This window comes from Corylus avellana, chromosome 11 (assembly GCF_965113065.1).
Source record: "Corylus avellana chromosome 11, dhCorAvel1.hap1.2, whole genome shotgun sequence".
Classification (NCBI taxonomy): domain Eukaryota; kingdom Viridiplantae; phylum Streptophyta; class Magnoliopsida; order Fagales; family Betulaceae; genus Corylus; species Corylus avellana.
Genome location: NC_142500.1, coordinates 19,101,976 through 19,122,453, shown reverse-complemented (window position 1 = coordinate 19,122,453; position 20,478 = coordinate 19,101,976). Strand labels below are relative to the sequence as shown.

General features: G+C 36.2%; 1 protein-coding gene and 2 pseudogenes across 2 annotated transcripts; 1 reads left to right on the top strand and 2 right to left on the bottom strand.

Moving 5' to 3' along the window:
- Positions 1-1,444: 1,444 nt before the first annotated feature.
- LOC148583197 (uncharacterized) lies at positions 1,445-3,295 on the bottom strand (annotated as a pseudogene).
- Positions 3,296-4,625: 1,330 nt separating this feature from the next.
- On the top strand, positions 4,626-7,785 carry LOC148583196 (uncharacterized; annotated as a pseudogene). Its single transcript, XR_015909425.1, has 3 exons — positions 4,626-5,394; positions 5,945-6,194; positions 6,972-7,785. The product of XR_015909425.1 is annotated as an uncharacterized LOC148583196 (transcript).
- A 2,155-nt stretch (positions 7,786-9,940) lies between these two features.
- On the bottom strand, positions 9,941-14,484 carry LOC148583195 (uncharacterized). The gene is made up of 2 exons (XM_088511628.1): positions 11,229-14,484; positions 9,941-10,493 (listed from the first exon to the last, which is right to left on the bottom strand). The coding sequence occupies exons 1-2, from the start codon at positions 14,482-14,484 to the stop codon at positions 10,108-10,110; spliced, it is 3,642 nt and encodes a 1,213-aa protein (XP_088367754.1). The 3' UTR covers positions 9,941-10,107.
- Between the last annotated feature and the right edge of the window lie 5,994 nt (positions 14,485-20,478).

Here is a 20,478-nt window from a genome sequence, read left to right as displayed (position 1 = left end):
TAAAAAAAATAAATTTGAGAGTTAATTAATTCGGTCACGTCAACATTATGAAATAAAAATGTGACACAGCCCTATAGTATTACTCTTTTTTAACTATAATTGATTTATTAATGTGTTTTGAAAAATGTTTTGTGTTTGAAATAATGCTGCATACGCTCCTATCCAAACTCTCACTATTGAAGTTCTTGACGTGACTTTTAAAATAAACGTTGTATCAAAATTAATAATAATCAATTTCATAATTTAATGATAATTTTAAAAACCACTTCAAAGAATGTGAGAATAAAAGTGTAGGGTGTGAGTATTTGTGGGACACCCTCATCCATTAACCATCTTAATTTTATTTTTTGAATTTTTAAAATGATAAATTACCTCTAACATTAAAAAAGATTAAAAATTTATAAAAAGAAATATAAATTAACAAAAGAAATTATATTTTATATTTCTCCATAATACAATTATAACCAAATTAAATATCAATTATTTTAAAAAATATCTAAACTAAATCTCTTACATTTTTTTTGGCTCATCTCCAGGCGAACTGAAGGAACCCACAAAAATGCCCAACACTTCCCTCCTCATCCCCCACCTCCTCCCCATCTCACCACCATCTCAGGTAATCCTTAAATGGTTAAGTAAGTACTAGGATGTGGGTTTGAATCTCTGTAATGAAAAATTTTCATGTCTAATTAGTATTAACCACATTGGTTCTCCTTGATGCCCTGGTGGAGCGGGCGGTTAAGCTATGGCTCCGCTGGTTTCGAAAGTGCGCTTACGGTTTTCGCCGTCTATGTCTCTCCTGAACAGTCTCCCGTGGGTTGGTACTACTATAGTTACGCCCAAATAGAATAGCCACAATTGATCAAAGTGCCACATCAACTCAATAAAATAAGAGTGCGATGGAAAGTCAACATTCTATGATATGAATGAGAAAAGCATGATCCACAATATGCTCTTGAGTGGCAACTGCTACAGTAGCTATGTCTGAACATATAGTTGTTAAAATTTCAGTCCAGAAAATTACTGACTATGTAATGGGTATTGCCCTGCTAAACCAAGATCTGATACATGAGAAAACATTTGTTACAAACATATTAACTCCCAACATATTTAAACCAAACATTAAAATCCTTGTCTACATACTAATTACAAGCTCCAAGTAATTCCCATTTCTATAGACCTAGCAAATGGAGGCATTTTCTTAAGCACCTATTTAAATGCTTCTAAACAGAAGCACTAACTAAACTAGCGAGAGATAAGGTTGTCCTTTTAAGAATTTGGTTGAGGAGGAACAGAAAATTGACTTTTTGTATCTCAACTTGAAATTTGCAATAATCAAATTGATTTTATAGGTCTACGGACCCGAGCACCACATGGAGTTTTATGAAGTTTAGTGGACTTCATAGCAACATAAAAAACAAAAAGAAAAAGGCTTAGCAATGGACTAAAGGGCATTTTCAGCGCTGAAAGCATTTTCTTTCTTTAGTTGTTCATTGAGTAAATTATTATCAGACTGACTGCCATGTCTGATGGCATTTGAGAGAATATTTAAGTTGTCACAACAGTTGATATGCAAGACACTACACACTGACTCTTGAAGATCTCTAGAACAGCATACTTTGTACAATCATCACCAATGCATTTTTCAATCTTGTTAATTGAAGCAAGGCTTGGGAACGGGGATTGAATAACTAAATCCTTCCTGAAACCCCTGTCATCTGGAATCGAGATAAGTGATGTATTCTGCAGAGTCAACTTGTTCAGATATGCATTTAGAAAGCAATCATGCTCTGTTTCTGATAGTTCATCAAGCTCCATCTCAATGACTGCAGTCAGAAAAGCTCTAAGATGTGAATCCCTCAAAGGTAAAGTTTGGATAAAATGTTCTAATACAAATCCTCGTGCCTTGGTAAGAGTAGCAGAAGTCAGATGTGCAAGACCCTGTTTTTATACAACAAAGCAATCACATTGTCACAAGTAATCTGATTAGGTCTAAAATCAAGGTATATAAACAAAATAGGGTAAAGTTCACATACTCGACTCAAACTACCACTCAATTGACAATGTCCTTTTCGAACTTTTAATTGTGACAATGTTCCCTCCAAACTACCAAAACGACAAAAATACCCCGATAAATAAAAAAAAAAAAAAAATTGGTTTTTTTTTTTAAAACGAAAAATTTTAATTTAAAAATAATATTTTTTAAAAAAACAATTTTTTTAAAACGGAAATTTTTATTTATTTTTTTTAAAAAAAAACTATTTTTTTAATTTAGTTTTAAAAAACAAAAAATTTCATTTTATTAAACGAAAATTTCATTTTTTTTAAACGTAAATTTTTATTTAAATAAAATTATAAAACAAAAATAAAATTAAAAAATGAAAATTTTCAAGTTTTATAAAAAAAAATAATCGAAATTTTTTTAATTTTTTTCTTATAAAATTGATTTTTTTTTTAAAAAGGCCTACGTTTGGATTTTTTTTTTTTGGTTAGTTTTAGGTTTTTTCTAGAAGTTTTTGTATTTTTGTTTTTATTTTACTAAGGTAATTTCGTCATTGGAGGTAACATTGACAATTTTTGGCAGTTTGGAGGGGGACACTGTCATAATTGAAAGTTTGAGAGAACATTGTCAGTTGAATGGTAGTTTGAGTGAGATATGTGGACTTTTTCCAACAAAATACTATCCACAACCTGAGGGAAAGAAGCATTGGAAGTCATTTCAGATAGAGCTGCATCAAGTTCCTCCACTGACTCCTGGTAAAAATCTGAGCTGCTCAAACGGCTAAACACCTAGACATTTATTTATTTATTATTATTAATATTGTTAAGAAGGTTACCCATTATTAACAGGAAAAAAAAAAAAGCAAAACTGCAATTATGCTACCCCAGCTAAAAGCAAAGGCATTGATGCATATCCTTATGTAAAAATCAAAACGAAATATCAAGTTCAATTGGAAAAGAGATAACATATGTGAACACATTATGCTATTAGTGGCAGCAGAAAAATCAATAAAAACGAAATATCAAATCTCAATATCTAAGAGATTCCTAGTGATATTCCATAAAACCAACAATCCAACAACATAAACACACCCACAGGCACACACTCACGCATATATATACTGACATTTTCAAAGAAGAGGCCCCACTGAAAGGCTTTCTTGATGTTTTGGGGATCCCAGTGGGCAAGACGACCAGAGGATTGATACCCAGATGCCAGAATCAGTATATCTACGAACCCTTTTGTCAGTTTCACCATTTCCTCCAAGGTAATGTCCGGGTGGTTCTAGCCCATCTTCCCCAGTGATAATACTTGCTTTTAGATTCTCTGATACGCGCAAAAATTGCCTCAAACTAGTGGACCAGTGAAGAAAGGCCTAGTCGTCTGAGTCTGGATGATCGGTTGGATTTGGAAAGTAAAGCAATTGTGGAGAAAAAATGCACAGAGAAAATAGAAGGTGCTTGCTGTAGGCTTCCTGGTTTTCCCACCCTCAACAGAGAAAATAAAATTTGAGAGTTAATTAGAACTATTACGCCAATATTACAAGGTAATTATTAGATAAAAATGTAACATATAACTCTGTAACATTACTCTTTTTTAACTGGAGTTGATTTATCTTCTCTTTTCTTCTAAACAACACCAAGAAGAACTTCAAGAAGAGGGAAGTTCTAGATGTAGATTTTATTTCCTCCCTTTGCACGGTAGTAGTGTTCGGTGTCTTCTTTGTAGGCTCTATCGGTCTCCGTTTTTGGTGGTTTGCTTTAGAATTAGTTTGTAGATCTAGATCTAGTCTCTTCAATTTTAGATCTGATCGTTTTTTTCGGCCAAAGTGTGTCTTCTTAAGGATGTCTATGATGCCGTGCTCTTCCGCTGCTGCTTGTAAGGTTTTTGTTTTTTATTTTGTTTGTCCTAGCCTTTGGGTTAATGATGGATTTGTTGTCTTCGCCTTCGGGTTGATGATAGAGTAGATCGGTGTGGATGCTTAATTCTCATGGCCGAATTTTTAGTTTTTAGTTGTTTTTTTATTTTTGTTCAACCTTAGATATGATCGTCTTTTTCGGCCAAGGCGTGTCTTCCGAAATGCTGTGCTCTTCCTCTTTTGCTTCTGCTTGTGGGGTTTTTGTTTTTTATTTTGTTTGTCTTAGCTTTCGGGTTGAGGATGGAGTAAATCGGTTTGAGGTCTTAACTCTTATGGCCGAATTTTTAGTTTTTAGTTATTTTTTATTTTTGTTTTTGTATTTGGACCACTCATATTCTAGATCTAGTTTACACGAAGCAGATAGGTTCCTTAATTGTAAAAGCCACTTAAAAGAAGGTGAGAATAAAAGTGTAGGAGTGTGAATCTGTAGGACACTCCTCCTACCCTCCATTAACCATCTTAATTCTTCTTCTTTTTTATTTTTTTTAAATGATAAATTAACTCTTACATTTACAAAAGTTAAGCATATATTTTGCGACAAAAAAATTTCTACGAAAAAAAAAAGAAATATAAATTTATAAAAGAATATTTTATATTTCTCCATAATACAATTATAACTAAATTATTATCTAGATCAATTATTTTATTTTAAAAAATAACACAAATAGCTGAACTAAATATTTTACATTTTTTTTTTTTGGTTCATCTCCACTCTCCAGGCGAACCGAAGGAACCCACTAAAATGCCCAACACTTCCCTCCTCATCCCCCACCTCCTCCCCATCCCACCGCCACCCAAGAAATCCACCAACCTCTCCAATCCCAAACTTGCCACCTCATGCCACGTCAGCGCCACCAGAATGTCCCTGAACCATAAACCCCCACCTCCACCCTCAAACCCTTCCCTCCTCACCTCCATAACCAACCTCCTCTGGGGCCCATCCCTCCCGCCGGGACTCCTAATCTCCACCGTCCGCACCGCCTGGCACTCCGCGTGGCAGCTCATGATGTCCCAGCTCGCCCCCTCCGATCCCTCCGGCAGTTACTCTAGACCCGCCTCCAGATTCCGTGCAAGCAGCTTTACCCGCCAAAGCCCAACCGCCCTTCACCTCTACGTAGGCCTCCCGTGCCCATGGGCTCACCGGACCCTCATAGTCCGGGCCCTCAATCCCATACGCGGATAGGGATATCCTCGTCCCCACTCGGGACTATGCCAATGGGTGCCGGAATCTGAGAGAGGTTTATAAGCTCAGGAGAGGAGGGTATGATGGGCGGTCCACTGTGCCAATGCTGTGGGATGCGCAAAGCAAGGAAGTGGTCTGCAATGAGAGTTACGATATAATTGAATTGTTCAATTCGGGACTAAACGGGATAGCGGGCAATCCAGGTGTAAATCTATCCCCGGAGCCATTGAAGGGAAAGATTGAGGAATGGAATCGCATAATTTACCCCACTGTCAATAATGGGGTTTATAGGTAAGAAACTTTGCCAGAGCTATTCCAGCTTTTACTACAGTCTCATTTCAAACTGATATGATACTGCAGCTTTTGTTATAAGGTCTCCATACAAACTGATGTAGCAGTCCATGTGATATGTACGGGTCAAATTTTGTTGCTTGAGTTTTTTACAATTAAGATGATGTCAAATTTTGTTGCTTAATTTTTTACTATTAAGATTTTGTGGCGTGAGCTTGTAAGGGGTTGTCGTTTAAGATTGTAAGGGATTGTAGTAAAAGCAGGTACCAAGCATTTTTCATTGATTTATGAATAATACCACTTTTCACACTCATTTATCATACTCAGTTTATTCCGACGGATATAACATGTTTTAAGCAGTTTTTTCATGAGCTACTTAAAAAAGAAAAAGAAAAAGAAAAAGTCATTTAAAACGAATGAAATTAGTGTGAAGAGTAGCATTATTCTTGATTTATTTAGGTCCTATTGGAATTTTCTTTAGACGGAAGAGAATGGTCACGTACTTGGATTGTTGTGATGTGTAAATGTGTTATGATATTGCATTTGGCAGATGTGGGTTTGCTCAAAGCCAAGAGGCATACAATACGGCGGTGAATGAGTTGTTCAGTACATTGGAGATGTTAGATGATCACTTGGGTAGTTTCCGCTACTTGTGTGGAGATGCATTGACCCTTGCAGATATATGCCTGTTTACTACTTTGATTCGGTTCGATATTGTGTACAATGTCCTCTTCAAGTGCACCAAGAAGAAGCTACTTGAGTATCCCAATCTTCATGCTTATATGCGTGACATTTACCAGGTACCCACTTTTGCCTTACTAACGAGAACTATTGTATTGTCTTCTTCTTCAATGGCTTAGAATTCATGGGATAGGGAACAAAGTAAAATGTTTCTCTAAAACTTGAATTTATATTTTTATTACTTTGGAAGTGAGAATCGACAAACTTTTCCTTCAAACTGGGTTGCATATGACCTTAGAACATGTGATTTTTCCCATACATTTTTAAAATGCACATGAGAATCACATGCTCTATTAAAAATGCATGGGAAAATTACATGCTCTAAGAATTGATGTTAGTTTAATAGACTAGGTTGAAAGAGTTTCCTTTAACCTAATTTGGAGAAAAAATTTGTCCAGATGGAATAGCAACTCTATTAAAAACTTTGAGGTAGAGAGGCCATGGGGAGAATATATAATAGATTGTAGTGTATGTAGGTGGTTAAACAAATATATTCTTGGGTTGTTATTTGTCATAAGTAGCATACTGCTTTTGAAGAAAGCTAGTAAAAAAACATACACTCTGGAATGAATTTGCCATTGGTGGCAAATTGTTATCCATTAAGAAGGGGAAATACTATTTAAATTGAAGGCAGAAAGATTATACCTTTACTTTTGCAACAATGGACTAACAGGGAAATACTACTTGCAAACACCTCTCAGATGAGACTGTAATTGTACTATATAGTCTACTGATACAGGATTTTGCTGCCCAAAATTTTGTTCAAGTATGTTACTCCTCAAGCTTAAAGATTTAATTTTTCTGTATACTAAGTGTTGCATGTCTATTATGAACAGATTCCTAAGGTTGCAGAAACTTGCAATTTTACGGCCATTATGGATGGTTACTACAAAACGCTTTTTCCACTGAATCCAGGCAGCATTCAACCTGTCATTCCTTCAGGTTGCGAGCACGAAGCCCTCTCCAGGCCTCATGACAGAGAATCAATTTCATTTGCAGAGAGTAAATCTATGCAGGTTCAAGTTTCATAGAAGCTGGTTCGAACACAGTTCAGTATGATGTTGTTGGTTTTTAGTTATATGAATTTCCTTGGTTTTTAGTCATACTACCACATCTGCTAACTTGGAGATGGGGGTTAAAGATCCTGTCCCCCTTGTATATAGCTTTAACTAAACTAGCACAATCAAAAATAAAATAAAAATTCTGCCTTTCCATTCTATGCACCATGCACTACACAGATTACTGAACAAATCCAAAAAAAAAAAAAACATTTATACCCCTTCTAAAGTTGCAGCTAGAGAGAACTATAAAGCCCTATGGTTTCAGCAGTTCGATAGCCTCTGAGTTACTACCCTGATACTCGACCACTAGACTGTATAGTTGGAAGGAGCAAATCCAGTTCAGTGAAATCTTTCATAAGTATTTCTTCATTTAGGTAGACGATCCTGTTGTAGTTCATCTCACAATTTATGCAGATCTAGATCCTGTGCAGTAGCAGCAAAAGTAACGAGGACAAACAAGAATTGTAGCAAATATATTGGCCATATTTGATAAGACATAGCAAATTAATGCAACTCTTGATTGTATGCTAATATGGCATATTAGAAGTTGTATCTTCTCCATCGATCTAAATTGTGTTTATGTTGTTTTGATTGGTGGTCACTTGTTAATTGATTGTCACTGGAGGAAATGCAAATTAATTGAAGTGTCCCCACTAGCAGCCATGTCGGCTTGTGCATGCTTTCCAGGAACCATCCTCGGAAGCTGGCAAGTTATCTAGAAGCCAAAAATTCCACTAGTCAAAGTTAACTTTCCAACATTTGCACGTACTCAAAGGTCAGGTTTTGAGCTGCCGGAGAAAAGTAAAAAAAAAATAAAGGACGACAGCATAATAAAGAAAGTCGGTGACAAGGAAAAAAGAAAGAAGGTTCGTAAATAATTAATTTAATATGATTGGCTGGAGGGAAAATGGTTAGGTAGAAGAAAAAAAGTCTTGGGGTATATTGAAGAGATGGGCGGAACCAGGACTTTTAGTATGGGGGGATGAAGGTACATAGATATATATAATTTCTCTATATATGCACGTTTGTGTGTATTTATGTAAAATAAAAACAAAGAAGTCTCAAATTTAATTTCATAGTAAATTATAAGTCATTAATATATACAAAAGTTATGTCTATAAAATTATTTTAGAATATCTATTAATCATAACACACAAGGGCAACTTACAAAACTAAAGCAAATTATGCGGGTAAAGACAGTTCTAGTCATTTTATGGAAAAAATATAAAAGGTTACCTTCTTAAAAAAAAAATATTGCTGTAGTCGGATAGCCTCTGCCCTTGTAGGAAAAAAACAAAAAAGAAAGAAATCTATAACTCTCCCAAGAACCTTATTGGTTCTCTACACGATATACACACATAAAAAACAAAAATAAAAAAACAGATAATGCCTTATAGAGTGCCGAATTCCTTACGGGAGCTTTGTAGGTTCGATGGCAGAGTCGCGGAGAAGAGAAAAAAAAGCTTCAACTTTTTTAGCTGTTTAGCAATGAGCAATAAAATGAGAGGCTGAATCCAAAGAACAATAACTTTCATTTGTTATAATCTGAGTAGAGGAGAGAATGATAATATGACTATATGAGAAGAGACATTTAGGTAATGAGTTTGATGGCAGTCGGCAGAGAAGAGATATGGCGCTAGAGTCTAGATAGAGTTCAAAGCCAAGTAAAGTTGCTTCAAAATCTCAAACCAAATTAGAGATCTTGTTAGAAGCCAACGAGTAAGGTCTATATGGAGACATTTTTGACAAATTATAACTTTTTTATAGAATATTTCTATCTAAAAACTTCAAGTTTTGAAAACTAGTTACAAAGTCAGATTTTTTGTGAATTTTTTTATTTAAAGTTTCGTACTTCTCTCTGCAGCTTAAGAAAAGTTGTCACTGCACTTACAGCCTGCTATGCTATCTTGTCTATGACCTCAAAAAAAGACTAGGAACTTTGTAGGTTTCTCTGCTGGAAGAGCCAAGAGGGGAGCAAAATGGAACAAAAATATTATTTTGGGGGACAAATATAATATTTTAGAGGGACAAACTTGAAAAAACCATATACTTTGGGGGAAATTTTAAAAACTTTGGGGGGACATTCGTCCCCTCAAAGCAACAAGTAGGTCCGCCCCTGGAAGAGATTAACATATTGGAAGTATTTTTAATGAGATTATAATATTAACATATTGAAACATCTCTCTTGGTCTAAATTTTATTTCGTTGTATCAAACACTGTAAGATTGTAAATATGTGGCAATGTATTCATCTTGTAACAACATATATACAATTAAATTTGTAAAATTTATATTATACCCTGAGATAATTACTTTCTATTCTACTTGAAATGGAAATGATGGGTTTAAATATGACCTCATATTAACCGCTCATATCTATGATATATTTTCAATATAGGACTTAGTTTTCTCTTTACTCACTCACAAAAAAAAAAAAAAAAAAGTATTCTCTTTACTCAAGTATATTCTAATAGGCTACTTGCTAAAACTTAGACAATCTTAAAACTCGGCTGATAATGACAGGTGAAAATATTTATAGTAAAAATTAGATTATGTACATGAAATACTATGGAATGAGAGTAATACTATAAATAAAACTTTTATCTCACCATTATTTCGCCCTACTGACATGTTGGGGTTGATTGGCACTACCATGTCAGCAAGGTAAGATTGTAATGAGATACAAATATGGTTTTTAATTACTCACGGAAGAAATATGAGTCATAAGAAGAACTTATATGGCAAAAGAGTACTACTATTAGGGTTAAAGATTGTTGTCACTAGTCCTTAACTGGACATTAGCCCTAAAGATTATTCAGAAATATAAAAGATTATATTATACTATTAGTATACATGGAACCTTAAGGTCCAACATTTTTATTTACTAGGTGCTACTAGAATGCCAATTTGTTCTATTTCTGAAAGCTTGTGAGCTGGCTAATGGTCATCGTGTCCATTGGGTAGGAATTGCAAGCTTGGGTTCGAGCTGAGAGTTCTTGTGCCACAAAACGCATGGTGGGTCGTGATTCTGGTGTGTCACTCACGCAATGTAAGGCCATTGTCACCACAAATGCAACCTCCTGCGCAATTTGGCCTTTGGGTTGTGGGAGTCCTTGGTCTAGCACATCCTTTAGAAGAAATTCTGTGCCATCTGCAATTGGTGTTGCTTTTGTTGATTTGGATGATGACAGGGAAGATAGGAGCTCCCTTGGGTGCCTGCCCATCATAACTTCTAATGCCACTACTCCGAAGCTATAAACGTCGCATTTGTCCGTTATTCGCATCGTAAACGCAAGCTCTGCACAACCATTAAACAAAACAAACATCCGTTAAAGGATAAGATAAACACTTCCTAAAATGAGAAATTATTTCTCCTTTAAAGGGTTTCTCATGCTCCACTTAATAAGGATCGTTTGAAATTTCCTTTCAGAATTCTAAGAAATTCAGGCAGGGAATTTCAGGAATCCCAATCCTACTCCATTACTCAAACAAATACCTTTTTCTCTCTCTCCCTCTTTTTTTTTTTTTTTTTAAAAAAAAAGAAAACTATTTTCATAATTATTAGGGGAAACTTCACTAAGGCCCCACAAACTTCTACTCGTTTTGAAATACCCCCTGAATTTCAAAATCTCTCAATTTAGTCACCTGAAGTTTCAATTGCTTTCAATTTGGACCCCTCCGTCAGATTTTAAACGTCACATGATGTTTATACCCCTGACTTTTGTATAAAATTCCAACTTCTAAAACGTTTTTTTATTTTTAATAAAGCAAAAATCAGGAATATTTTGGTCTTTTTTTTTTTTTTTAATTTTTAACGGCTAAAATTAACAGAAGGGTCCAAATTGAGAGCAGTTAAAAGTTCAGGGGACTAAATTGAGAGATTTTGAAGTTCAAGGGGGTATTTCAAAACGGGTAAAAGTTTGGGGGTCCTTAGTGAAGTTTCCCCTAATTATTATAGGAAAGATGTCTATCCTAAGACAAAAATCTGAAATGAGCAGTACAAAAAAATGCAGAAACTAGATTGTTAGCTTACCTGGAGCCATGTAGCCATAAGACCCAGCAATTGTTGTCCAGTTAGTTGTATTTGAACTCAACAATCTTGCAATGCCAAAATCTGCGAGTCTTGGTTCAAACTCTGACTCCAGCAAGATGTTGTTCACAGTTATGTCTCGGTGCACAATTGGAGGAGTGCAATCATGGTGCAAGTATGCAATTGCATGAGCCATACCTTGCACGATGTTCACCTTTCTACCCCAGTCCAGTTTTGCTTTCCCTTCCACCCCATACAATACATTTCCCAAACTGCCTTTCTCTACATATTCATAAACCAAGTACATGCATCCCCTAATGGAGCAGAACCCATAAAACCTAATGATATTGCGGTGCCTGACTTCTGTCAACATACGAATCTCGTTCTCAAAACTCTTACGACTGGCTGCTGAGATGTCACTGGAGTCTGACATGTTAAGCCTTTTAACTGCAACAATCTGACCTGTTTTCAATGCAGCTTTGTAAACGCTTCCAAATCCTCCTTTTCCGATGCAGTACTTCTCATGGAAGTTTTCTGTGGCCTTCACGATATCCCCGAATGTGAATTTACCTTCTCTTTCCCATATAAGTGACTCAGTCTTCTCATCATACTCTTCAATAAGTTTGCTTTCCTCATCGAGGGGTTTCGTCTTCCGGTAACATATTATAATTCCAGCAACAATGATTGCAAGCAGTAATAGGCCACAAACAGGAATAAGGACAACCAATAGAGTTCTATTAGAATGCTTTTTCTTTTTGGAATCTGTGTAACAAGGAGTTAGTCCTTTTGCCTTTCCACACAAACCTGGGTTTCCGACATAAGCTTTTGCAGGTGCATCTTCGAAAACTCTACCCGTCGGGATCGGACCTGTTAATTTGTTGTAGGAAAAATCGATGGAGCTGTTGCGTAGACTAAGCATGTTGGTGCTAAATGATGAAGGGATTTCCCCTGAAAGTTGGTTATGTGACACATTAAGGCTCTCCAATGATAAAAGCTTTGCAAGGTTTTGAGGAATATTTCCCGAGAGCCTATTGCTGCTGAGGTCCAACAGTAACTGCAATGCAATTAAGTTACCAAGCTCGGATGGTATTTCACCTGACAGGTTGTTGTTGCTCAAGTCCATGCTCAATAATTTAACACAATTCCCAAGTTCTTTTGGTATGTTCCCATTCAAACTGTTTCTAGACAAATCAAGATTGCTAAGCTCACTCAAACTGCTAAGAATCCGGGGAATCTCTCCTGTCAAATTGTTCCTACTCAGATTGAGCTTGTATAGCAGCCTTAGATTTCCAAGTACAGATGGAATTTCCCCGGACAATTCGTTGGAGTCCAGATTTAAAACGCCTAGTTGAGTCAACTTTCCAACCTCTACTGGGATTTTTCCAGAAATTCTATTTCTATCCATCTGCAAATCAGTGAGAGATTCACATTCTCCCCATTCCGCTGAGATTTCACCAACAAATTGATTGTCACTAAGATAAATGACACTCAGAACTGGATGAACTCCAAAAGCCTTTGTAATGTTTCCATTGAATCGGTTCCCCTCAAACCGCACTCTCTTTAGTTTCGAGCAATTTCTCAAGCACTCTGGCAATGGCCCTGTGAAGTTGTTGTTATTCACTGTGAAAACTTCAAGAGCAAAGGTGCTGCACAATTCCGGTGGCAATTCTCCAGAGAAGTTGTTGTTGGAAAAGCTAACACTGATCAGAGGACTATACTTCCCAAAGTCACTCGGAATACTGCCTGAGAAGTTATTGGTGAAAAGAGAGATTGTCGTTAAATTACTGAGCCGAGAAATGGTGTTCGGCAACTCCCCTTCAAGTTGGTTAGTGTTGAGATCAAGAACTTGCAGAGATGCCATATTTCCAATCTCTAGTGGGATTGTGCCAATGAGATTGTTGGAGAAAAGTTGTAAGACTTGAAGGTTTGTGAGGTTCCAAACTGTCGGAGGAATCGGACCAGAGAGCTGGTTTTTTGAAAGGTCTAATGACACCAAATCTTTCAACCTCCCAACTCCGGAGGGAATTGAGCCAGAAAGGCTATTCTTAAGTAGAAAAAGATATTGGAGCTTTGTTAATAGGCCTATTTCTGGTGGAATTTCTCCAGAGAAACGATTATCCTGAAGTTGTAAAGAGGTTAACTCGGTCCAACTGGAGAGAAAATACGGTGAGATCCTACCAGAGAGAGAATTACTAGATAAACCCAATATTGTAATTTTAGTCAGGTTGGTCAAGGACAAAGGCAATTCCCCAGTGAATGAATTTGTAGCCAGGGCCAAGAAGGTGAGGTTAGCACAATTCCCAAGCTGAGAAGGAATTTTAGAATTCAAATGATTGATTTCAAGATCGAGTTTTGAGAGGTGCTTGAGCTGGCCTATTGAAGAAGGAATTCTCCCTTCCAATGAATTGTTGTACATTTCTATCATTTGAAGATTGAAAATTGCTCCAATATCCTCAGGAATAAGGCCACTGAAATGGTTTCGTCCTAGACGAAGATCTTTGAGCTTGGAAAGGTGGGAAATTTTTGGTGACAATGATCCTTGGAATGAATTATCAGTAAGATTAAGGAATTCAAGCTTGGCCAAATTGGTAAATAAAGATTCTGGTATTGTTCCATTGAACTTATTCTGGGCCAAATCCAAGAAGGTCAAGTTGTGACAATCAAGTATAAATCTTGGGAACTCTGAAGCGAGTTTATTGTAATTAAAGGCAAGATGGGTCAATAAAGGCTTGGCAGAAAACTTAGACCAGTCAGGACTTAGTAAGAGGTTTGATCCAAGGTCTAAGTACCATACCTTTTGAAGATTGTTAATCTGATATGGGATTTTACCATCGAGATAGTTGTCGAGAAGACTCACGTATTGAAGCTCCGTTAGCTGGCCAATCTCCGAAGGTATTGGTCCGCTGAGATTGTTGTGGCTGAGGTCGAAGCGAGTGAGGTTAAGGAATGGAGTGAAGTTGAACTGGGCCAGTGTTCCATTGACGTGGGCACCACCTGAGAGGTTTATCTCGGAGACTGTTCCGGTTGGGTCGCAGACAATGCTTGTCCAATTGCAGAGGTTTTTGAGGTTGGCGAGGGACCATGAAGTGAGAGAAGGGGGAGGGGTGAGGCTGTTTTTCCATTTGACAAGAGCTTCTGCTTGCGTTGCTGGTGATGCTGTAATCTGTAATGGAAGTATGGAAAGCAAGAGAAGGTGAAGGAAAATAAGAGGCGGCTTGGGATTTGCTGCCATGCCTGCCTTTTGACTTTCACGTCTCATGCACTCTTCCATGTTTTTGATCTGCAATTCAATTTCTATTATAGCAGAGAAAGGGAGAGACAAGAAAGTCAAATGGTATAATTTGGATTTGACTAAGGCATTGTAAAAAAAATTTAAAATAATTTTTTCAACCGTTTCTTCTCTCTTTCTAGATTGGGATCTCTTTGGACTGCTCGGGCATATAAATCTTACATGGACTCTCTCGTATGTCCCGTTCATATTGTTAACAATTTGAACAAAAAATTGCAAAAAATACTAATCGATCCCGATATCTTGAATTTGGCAAACTACAGTCTATTTGTACATACAATTTTATGAAATTCAGTCCTACAAACTATCATATTGTTTCGAGTTAGCGGTCTGAATTAAATTTAACCGTTAATATTATAGAAAATGCCCATGAGCAGTACATGGGTCTCAGTTATATTAAAGCTATTAATTTACCTTATTAAAGCTATTAATTTACCTTAGTGCAAAATTGCACCGTTTAAGGAAAAAAAAAAATTAATGCTGGTAAGTATAACTTAACCTATTTTTACTTTATGTGAATAAAATTCCTTCCACCAAAAGTAACTTCAAATCAGGCGGCTTCGTATAAAAGAGTTTCTGCGTTTCTTCCTAAAAAGGTAGCGTTCCCAGTCTTGTTAGACAGGCTGCTACTTTCCAAGGTCTTTTAAGACACCAACGTATTGTATGGGGTGGAATAATTTTTGGTGGGCCATTCATTTAATAAAAATAAATGGCTGACATAATAATCACAGGTGACAACAAGGCTAAAAATAAAAAAGGACTGTTTGGTTCTTTTAATTAAGGGGTTGTTTGTTGGCTGAACCGTTCAAAGTGGATGGTTTCATCACTCCCTTCAGCTGACTTTGGGTTGATTTTAATTAGTCACCAAACACTTACTAAATAAACCACCTAAACATTTGTTGTTTTGTTTTCGTTTTTGTTTGAAACCTTGTTTTCAATTGATTAACATATTGCAAGCACTTATGCTGCTTCTTAATTAATGTAAAAACGAGATATGGGTAACTTTCCTAGATACCAAACAAGAAGGCTAGTTCCATTCCCACTCTGCACACTTGTATGCAATGGAAAGTAAATTGACTGTTAAAAAATTGCTTTTTGACTAAAGATTTCATTTTTATTTAAGTCAAAAAGTATTTTTAGGTTTTTATTTTTTTATTTTTTTATTTTTTATCAAACAATCCAACTTTTGTTTGGCACGACTTCTTAAGTACTAAAAACGTTTTTTTAAACTCTCTAATGCAATTCTAAACAGACCCTTAATCATACTGATTGTTACCCTTCTCTTCTCATACATATCCGCAAGTTGAATGGTTAGTAAGGATTCAAATTCCAATTAATTGTGTGAGAAAAACAACCCACATATATAGTCAATGGTCAACATTAGAACATAAATGTTAGATGGAGATAAAGGGAGAAAATTTGCAGAACATAAGGACTTTCTGTCACGCTTTCAATTCTAAAGAGACCCTTAATCATACTGATTGCTACCCTTCTCTTCTCATACCTATCCGTAAGTTGAATGGTTAGTAAGGATCCAAATTCTAATTAATTGTGTGAGAAAAACAACCCACATATATAGTCAATGATCAACATTAGAACATAAATGTTAGATGGAGATAAGGGGAGAAAATTTGCAGAACATGAAAATTTTCTGTCATGCTTTCACATGCTGCGGAGACAAAATGATGAATTATATTAATATATTAGTAAGTTTCCAACGGGAACATTTTTTAAGAGAAAATATTTACTATGAGAAGTCATATATCTTGATTTGTGCAGTCTTTTTCCTTGATTTATGCCTTTAGACTTTTGTGCAAGATCCATTATTTTCTTTGATTTGGATTTGTACATATTGGACTACTTGATGTGAATCCACAAAATTTCTTCAACAATGGATAAAAACATCATGCATGCATTTAATGAATAGATTTGTCAAGGTTCAGTGAGGATAGCTGACTAATATATATATATTTGTTATTTAATATTGGTGACTCAAAATAAAAGACCACGAAGTTTTTATTTGAATTTATATGGGTTAAGTTTGGCTTGCCTAGGTGGCTAGGTGAAAAGATTACTGAAAATCTTTTATAAAAAATGAACGGTTAAGATTGAAAGATTAAGGAAAAATTTCAGTATTTTTTATTTTATTTTTTATTTTTATTACAGACAATCTTAATCGTTTATTTTTTTTTACTAGATAATCTACAGTAATTTGTTTTCACTCGAGACAAGCCAAACTCATATAAATTAGAATCCTTGATTTTTATTTGTTTTGAAATAGAGAGAACCCCATTTCATTTAATTTTCCAGGTCATTAAACAATAAAATGGCCACTAATGTTAGGTGGGTGATCAGTTTCCAAAATATATTAATATTTAACTGACTATAAGCAATGTCTAGTTTATTCTTTCTCTTTGAGTCCGTTTGGCTTTACAATTCTGCATATTAAAAGTGCGATTTTAAACAAAATCGAGAAAATTGTATCATTTGGGAGTACATTTTTAAAATATTACGGTTTGAAAACGTAAAAGAAAATTATATTTTCAAATCGTATACAAGACGGTATGTTTTTTAAAATGGTAAATATATTATAACCATTGAGTCAACCCGCTAAAATTATAAAATTTCTAAGTTTTTTTAAAAGATTTTTTACTCTCTGGGTTAATCGAAATGCCAAATAAATTCTCATCGTTAAATTTTCTCAAATTTGTGTAACGTCCGTTAGACCTAATCAAAACGCACCGTTTTACCACATCAGCATAATATTTTTTTATTAATTTAATTTAAAAATTAAATATAAAATAAAAATAAAAATAAAAATAAATAAAAATATAAAAAATTGAAGGGGCGGCCGGAAAGCCATATAGAAGGGGAGATTTTGTGAATGTTTTGACTTGTTTATTTCATTGTTACACTTAGGTATATATACAAAATATTTGAGGTTACAAAATAGGCAGGGAAATACACAGAGAATGATTCTAGAATGTTCTGCCCGTTGCTTGTCTTGATTTGATTTTGGTTTCCTTATCTGTTGTAGCCGTTGCTTGATTTGTGGCTGGCTTGTGGGTTGCCTTGTGTGTTGTTGCCGTTGCTTGATGTGTGGCTGGTGTGTGGGGTTTATTTCCATATGGGTCTGGTTATCTATTACGCCCCCTCAAGCGAGACAAGTGGCATACTATGTTAAGCTTGGTGCACATGAGGGAAAAATGAGAGGATGCAGTGGGTTTGGTAAAGATGTCGGCTAAGTTATCTTTGCTTGAGATGAAGCGTACTGCTAGTGTTTTGGCGGCAACTTTATCACGAACAAAGTGAAAGTCAATCTCAATATGCTTGGTACGAGCATGAAAGGCGGGATTGGCAGAGAGGTATGTGGCACCAATGTTGTCACACCAAAGGGTGGGGGGTGAAGGAAGAAATATACCAAGATCGCGGAGCAGAGATTGAAGCCAAAGGAGTTCAGTTGCAGTGGTAGCAAGAGTGCGATATTCAGATTCAGTGCTCGAGCGGGCGACTGTGCGTTGTTTGCGAGAGGACCAAGAAATGAGATTAGGGCCAAGAAAGATACAAAAACCGCCGGTGGATATGCGAAGTATACTAATATAGGCTCGTTTGTTATATAATGCTTTCTAGATTATGCTTTTTTATTTTTGTTTGAAAAAGTATTTGGATCATGAGAAATATCCCTATATATTATATTATGATTTCATTGAAAACACTTCTAATTAGGCCTGGGTGTCGGTCGATGTCAGTGAAGAAATTGAGTTTTCGCCTTTCGAACCGACAATGTCGGTAAAATCGGAAATTTCACCGACTTATTCCGCCAATTTTTTTTCCCGACACCGAATGTTGATTGGTAAAGTCGTTTTGTCGAAAAAAAAAAATTGTTCTACCTACTGCCCATTGGTTAGGCGGTGTTGGTAGAAGTCAGTCGATAGGCAGTCGAAAGTCGGTAGGCGGTTAATTTGCCTATGCCTACTTCTTATACGTTAATCTCTTCAATCTACCCAAAGACTTTTTCTTCTACCTATTCCCTCCCTTTCCTTCTCAGAAAGTTCATGAGTTCCTAACCCATTTACCCTCTAGTCAATCACATCACATTATTTGTTTATGAACCTTTTTTTCCCCTCTTGACACTGGCTTTTCTTTATAACTAACCATATGAGCTAAAGAGTCTTATATTACTGTTTTTTCTATGGCTGCTCACAATCTGACTTTTGACTAAGTGGAAATGTTGCAAAAGTTTACATATGGAATTTTGGGCTTCCCAAGATGGTTCCTGGAAATAAAGCATAAACTCTTGAGAGCTCTAGATCTCAACTTTTATGAATTGTGAATTGTATTTATGCCTCTTGAGGAACTTCTTATTTTTTGTCTCGTTCCGTCTTACTCAACAAGAGACCAAAGAAACGAGGTGAAAAGAAGACAAACAAGAGAGAAAGGGGTGTGACTTATTTAATTAATCAGGTTGGTAGGTCAAACAGGTTCACAGGAATCCGGCATGCCTATCCGAATTGCCAGCACAATTTTCTATAGTCACTACAAGCATCTGGCTCATTCGCGGCGACAAAAGCGACATTTTGTCGCCGCTAATGAGCACTTTGTTGCTGCTATTAATCCGCTAATTGGTGGTCGCAAGTAATCCGACGCTAATGATAAATAGCGGCGACTTTTAGGGTCGCCTCTAATGATCACTTAACAACGGCGACATTTGTCACTGCTAATAATATTTTTTTATTGTCGCAAAAAATAGTCTAAGATGGACCATTTGTCGCTGCTATTGCTCTATCATTAGCAGCAACATGATTGTCGCTGCTATTTCTCTATCATTAGCAGTGACATGATTGTCACTGCTATTGGTATACCATTAGTAATTGTCCCTGCTATTAGTATATCATTAGCAGCGATATGATTGTCGCCATTATTGGTCTATCATTAGCGGCGACATGGGGGTCGCCGCTAATGATATGAGAAATTAAAAGAAATTAATTAATTAATTAATTAATTTTGGATTTTATTATTGTTAAGATTTGTAGGAGGTGGAGTTTAAGAAGGAGGAAGATAAGAAGGAGGCTGGTGCCTCTTGTTATTCAACTTGTATCAAACTTAATACAAGCATCCTATTCTATAGGCTAAACCCTAATGACATAAAGACCAAACTACCCCTAAACCCTAATGACTTATAACTCTTCTAACACTCTCACTCAAGCTAGAGCATATATATCATATGAATTCAGCTTGAAAGATACAACAAGCAAATGAAAAATAACTAGAAAAACATACTCTAACACTTCCCCTCAAGCTAGAATAGCTTGGAGCACACAATACAAATACAACACAAAGACTCATACAAATAACAAGATAATTTAATAAAACTTAAATGTCGATCGAAAACTCGTTGAAAACAGCAGCCAAGATTTGATTGGATCTCGCCGTAAAACACAAAGGCCGGTCGGATACAACGATCACTGACAAGAGGTGATCAGGACTCACCGTAAAACATCAACGCCGATCGGATACATCGATCACCAACGACCAAGATTTGATCAGATCTCGCTGCAAAACACCAAGGCCAGTCAAATACAACGATCACTAACAAATGGTGATCAAGTCTCACCGTAAAACGCCAAGGCTAGCCGGATACATCAATCACTAACAACCAACAACCAACAACCAACAACCAAGATTTCATGAGTTTTGCCGAAAAACAACTACTCGGAAAACACAAAACTTCACCAGAGCTTCACCGGAAACACGCTGGAGCTTCAAAACTTGCCAGAGACTGGCAAACCACGCCGACAGTACCTAAAATAGAAGCAAAAAAATGAAAACATAACATAAACAATCATTGTAGGCTCGTCGGACCTTCGCCGGAGCTCGCCGGAGAAGACAAAGCATTCCGGCCACTCCAAAAACAGCAACTACAGAAGTAAACGATGACCACAGATCAACGTTTCAACAACACAA

Coding starts and splice junctions, on each gene's coding strand:
- LOC148583195 (XM_088511628.1), bottom strand. CDS start 14,484: ATGAGACGTGAAAGTCAAAAGGCAGGCATGGCAGCAAATCCCAAGCCG. Junction 10,494..11,228: donor TTATGGCTACATGGCTCCAG/GTAAGCTAACAA, acceptor ATGGTTGTGCAG/AGCTTGCGTTTACGATGCGA.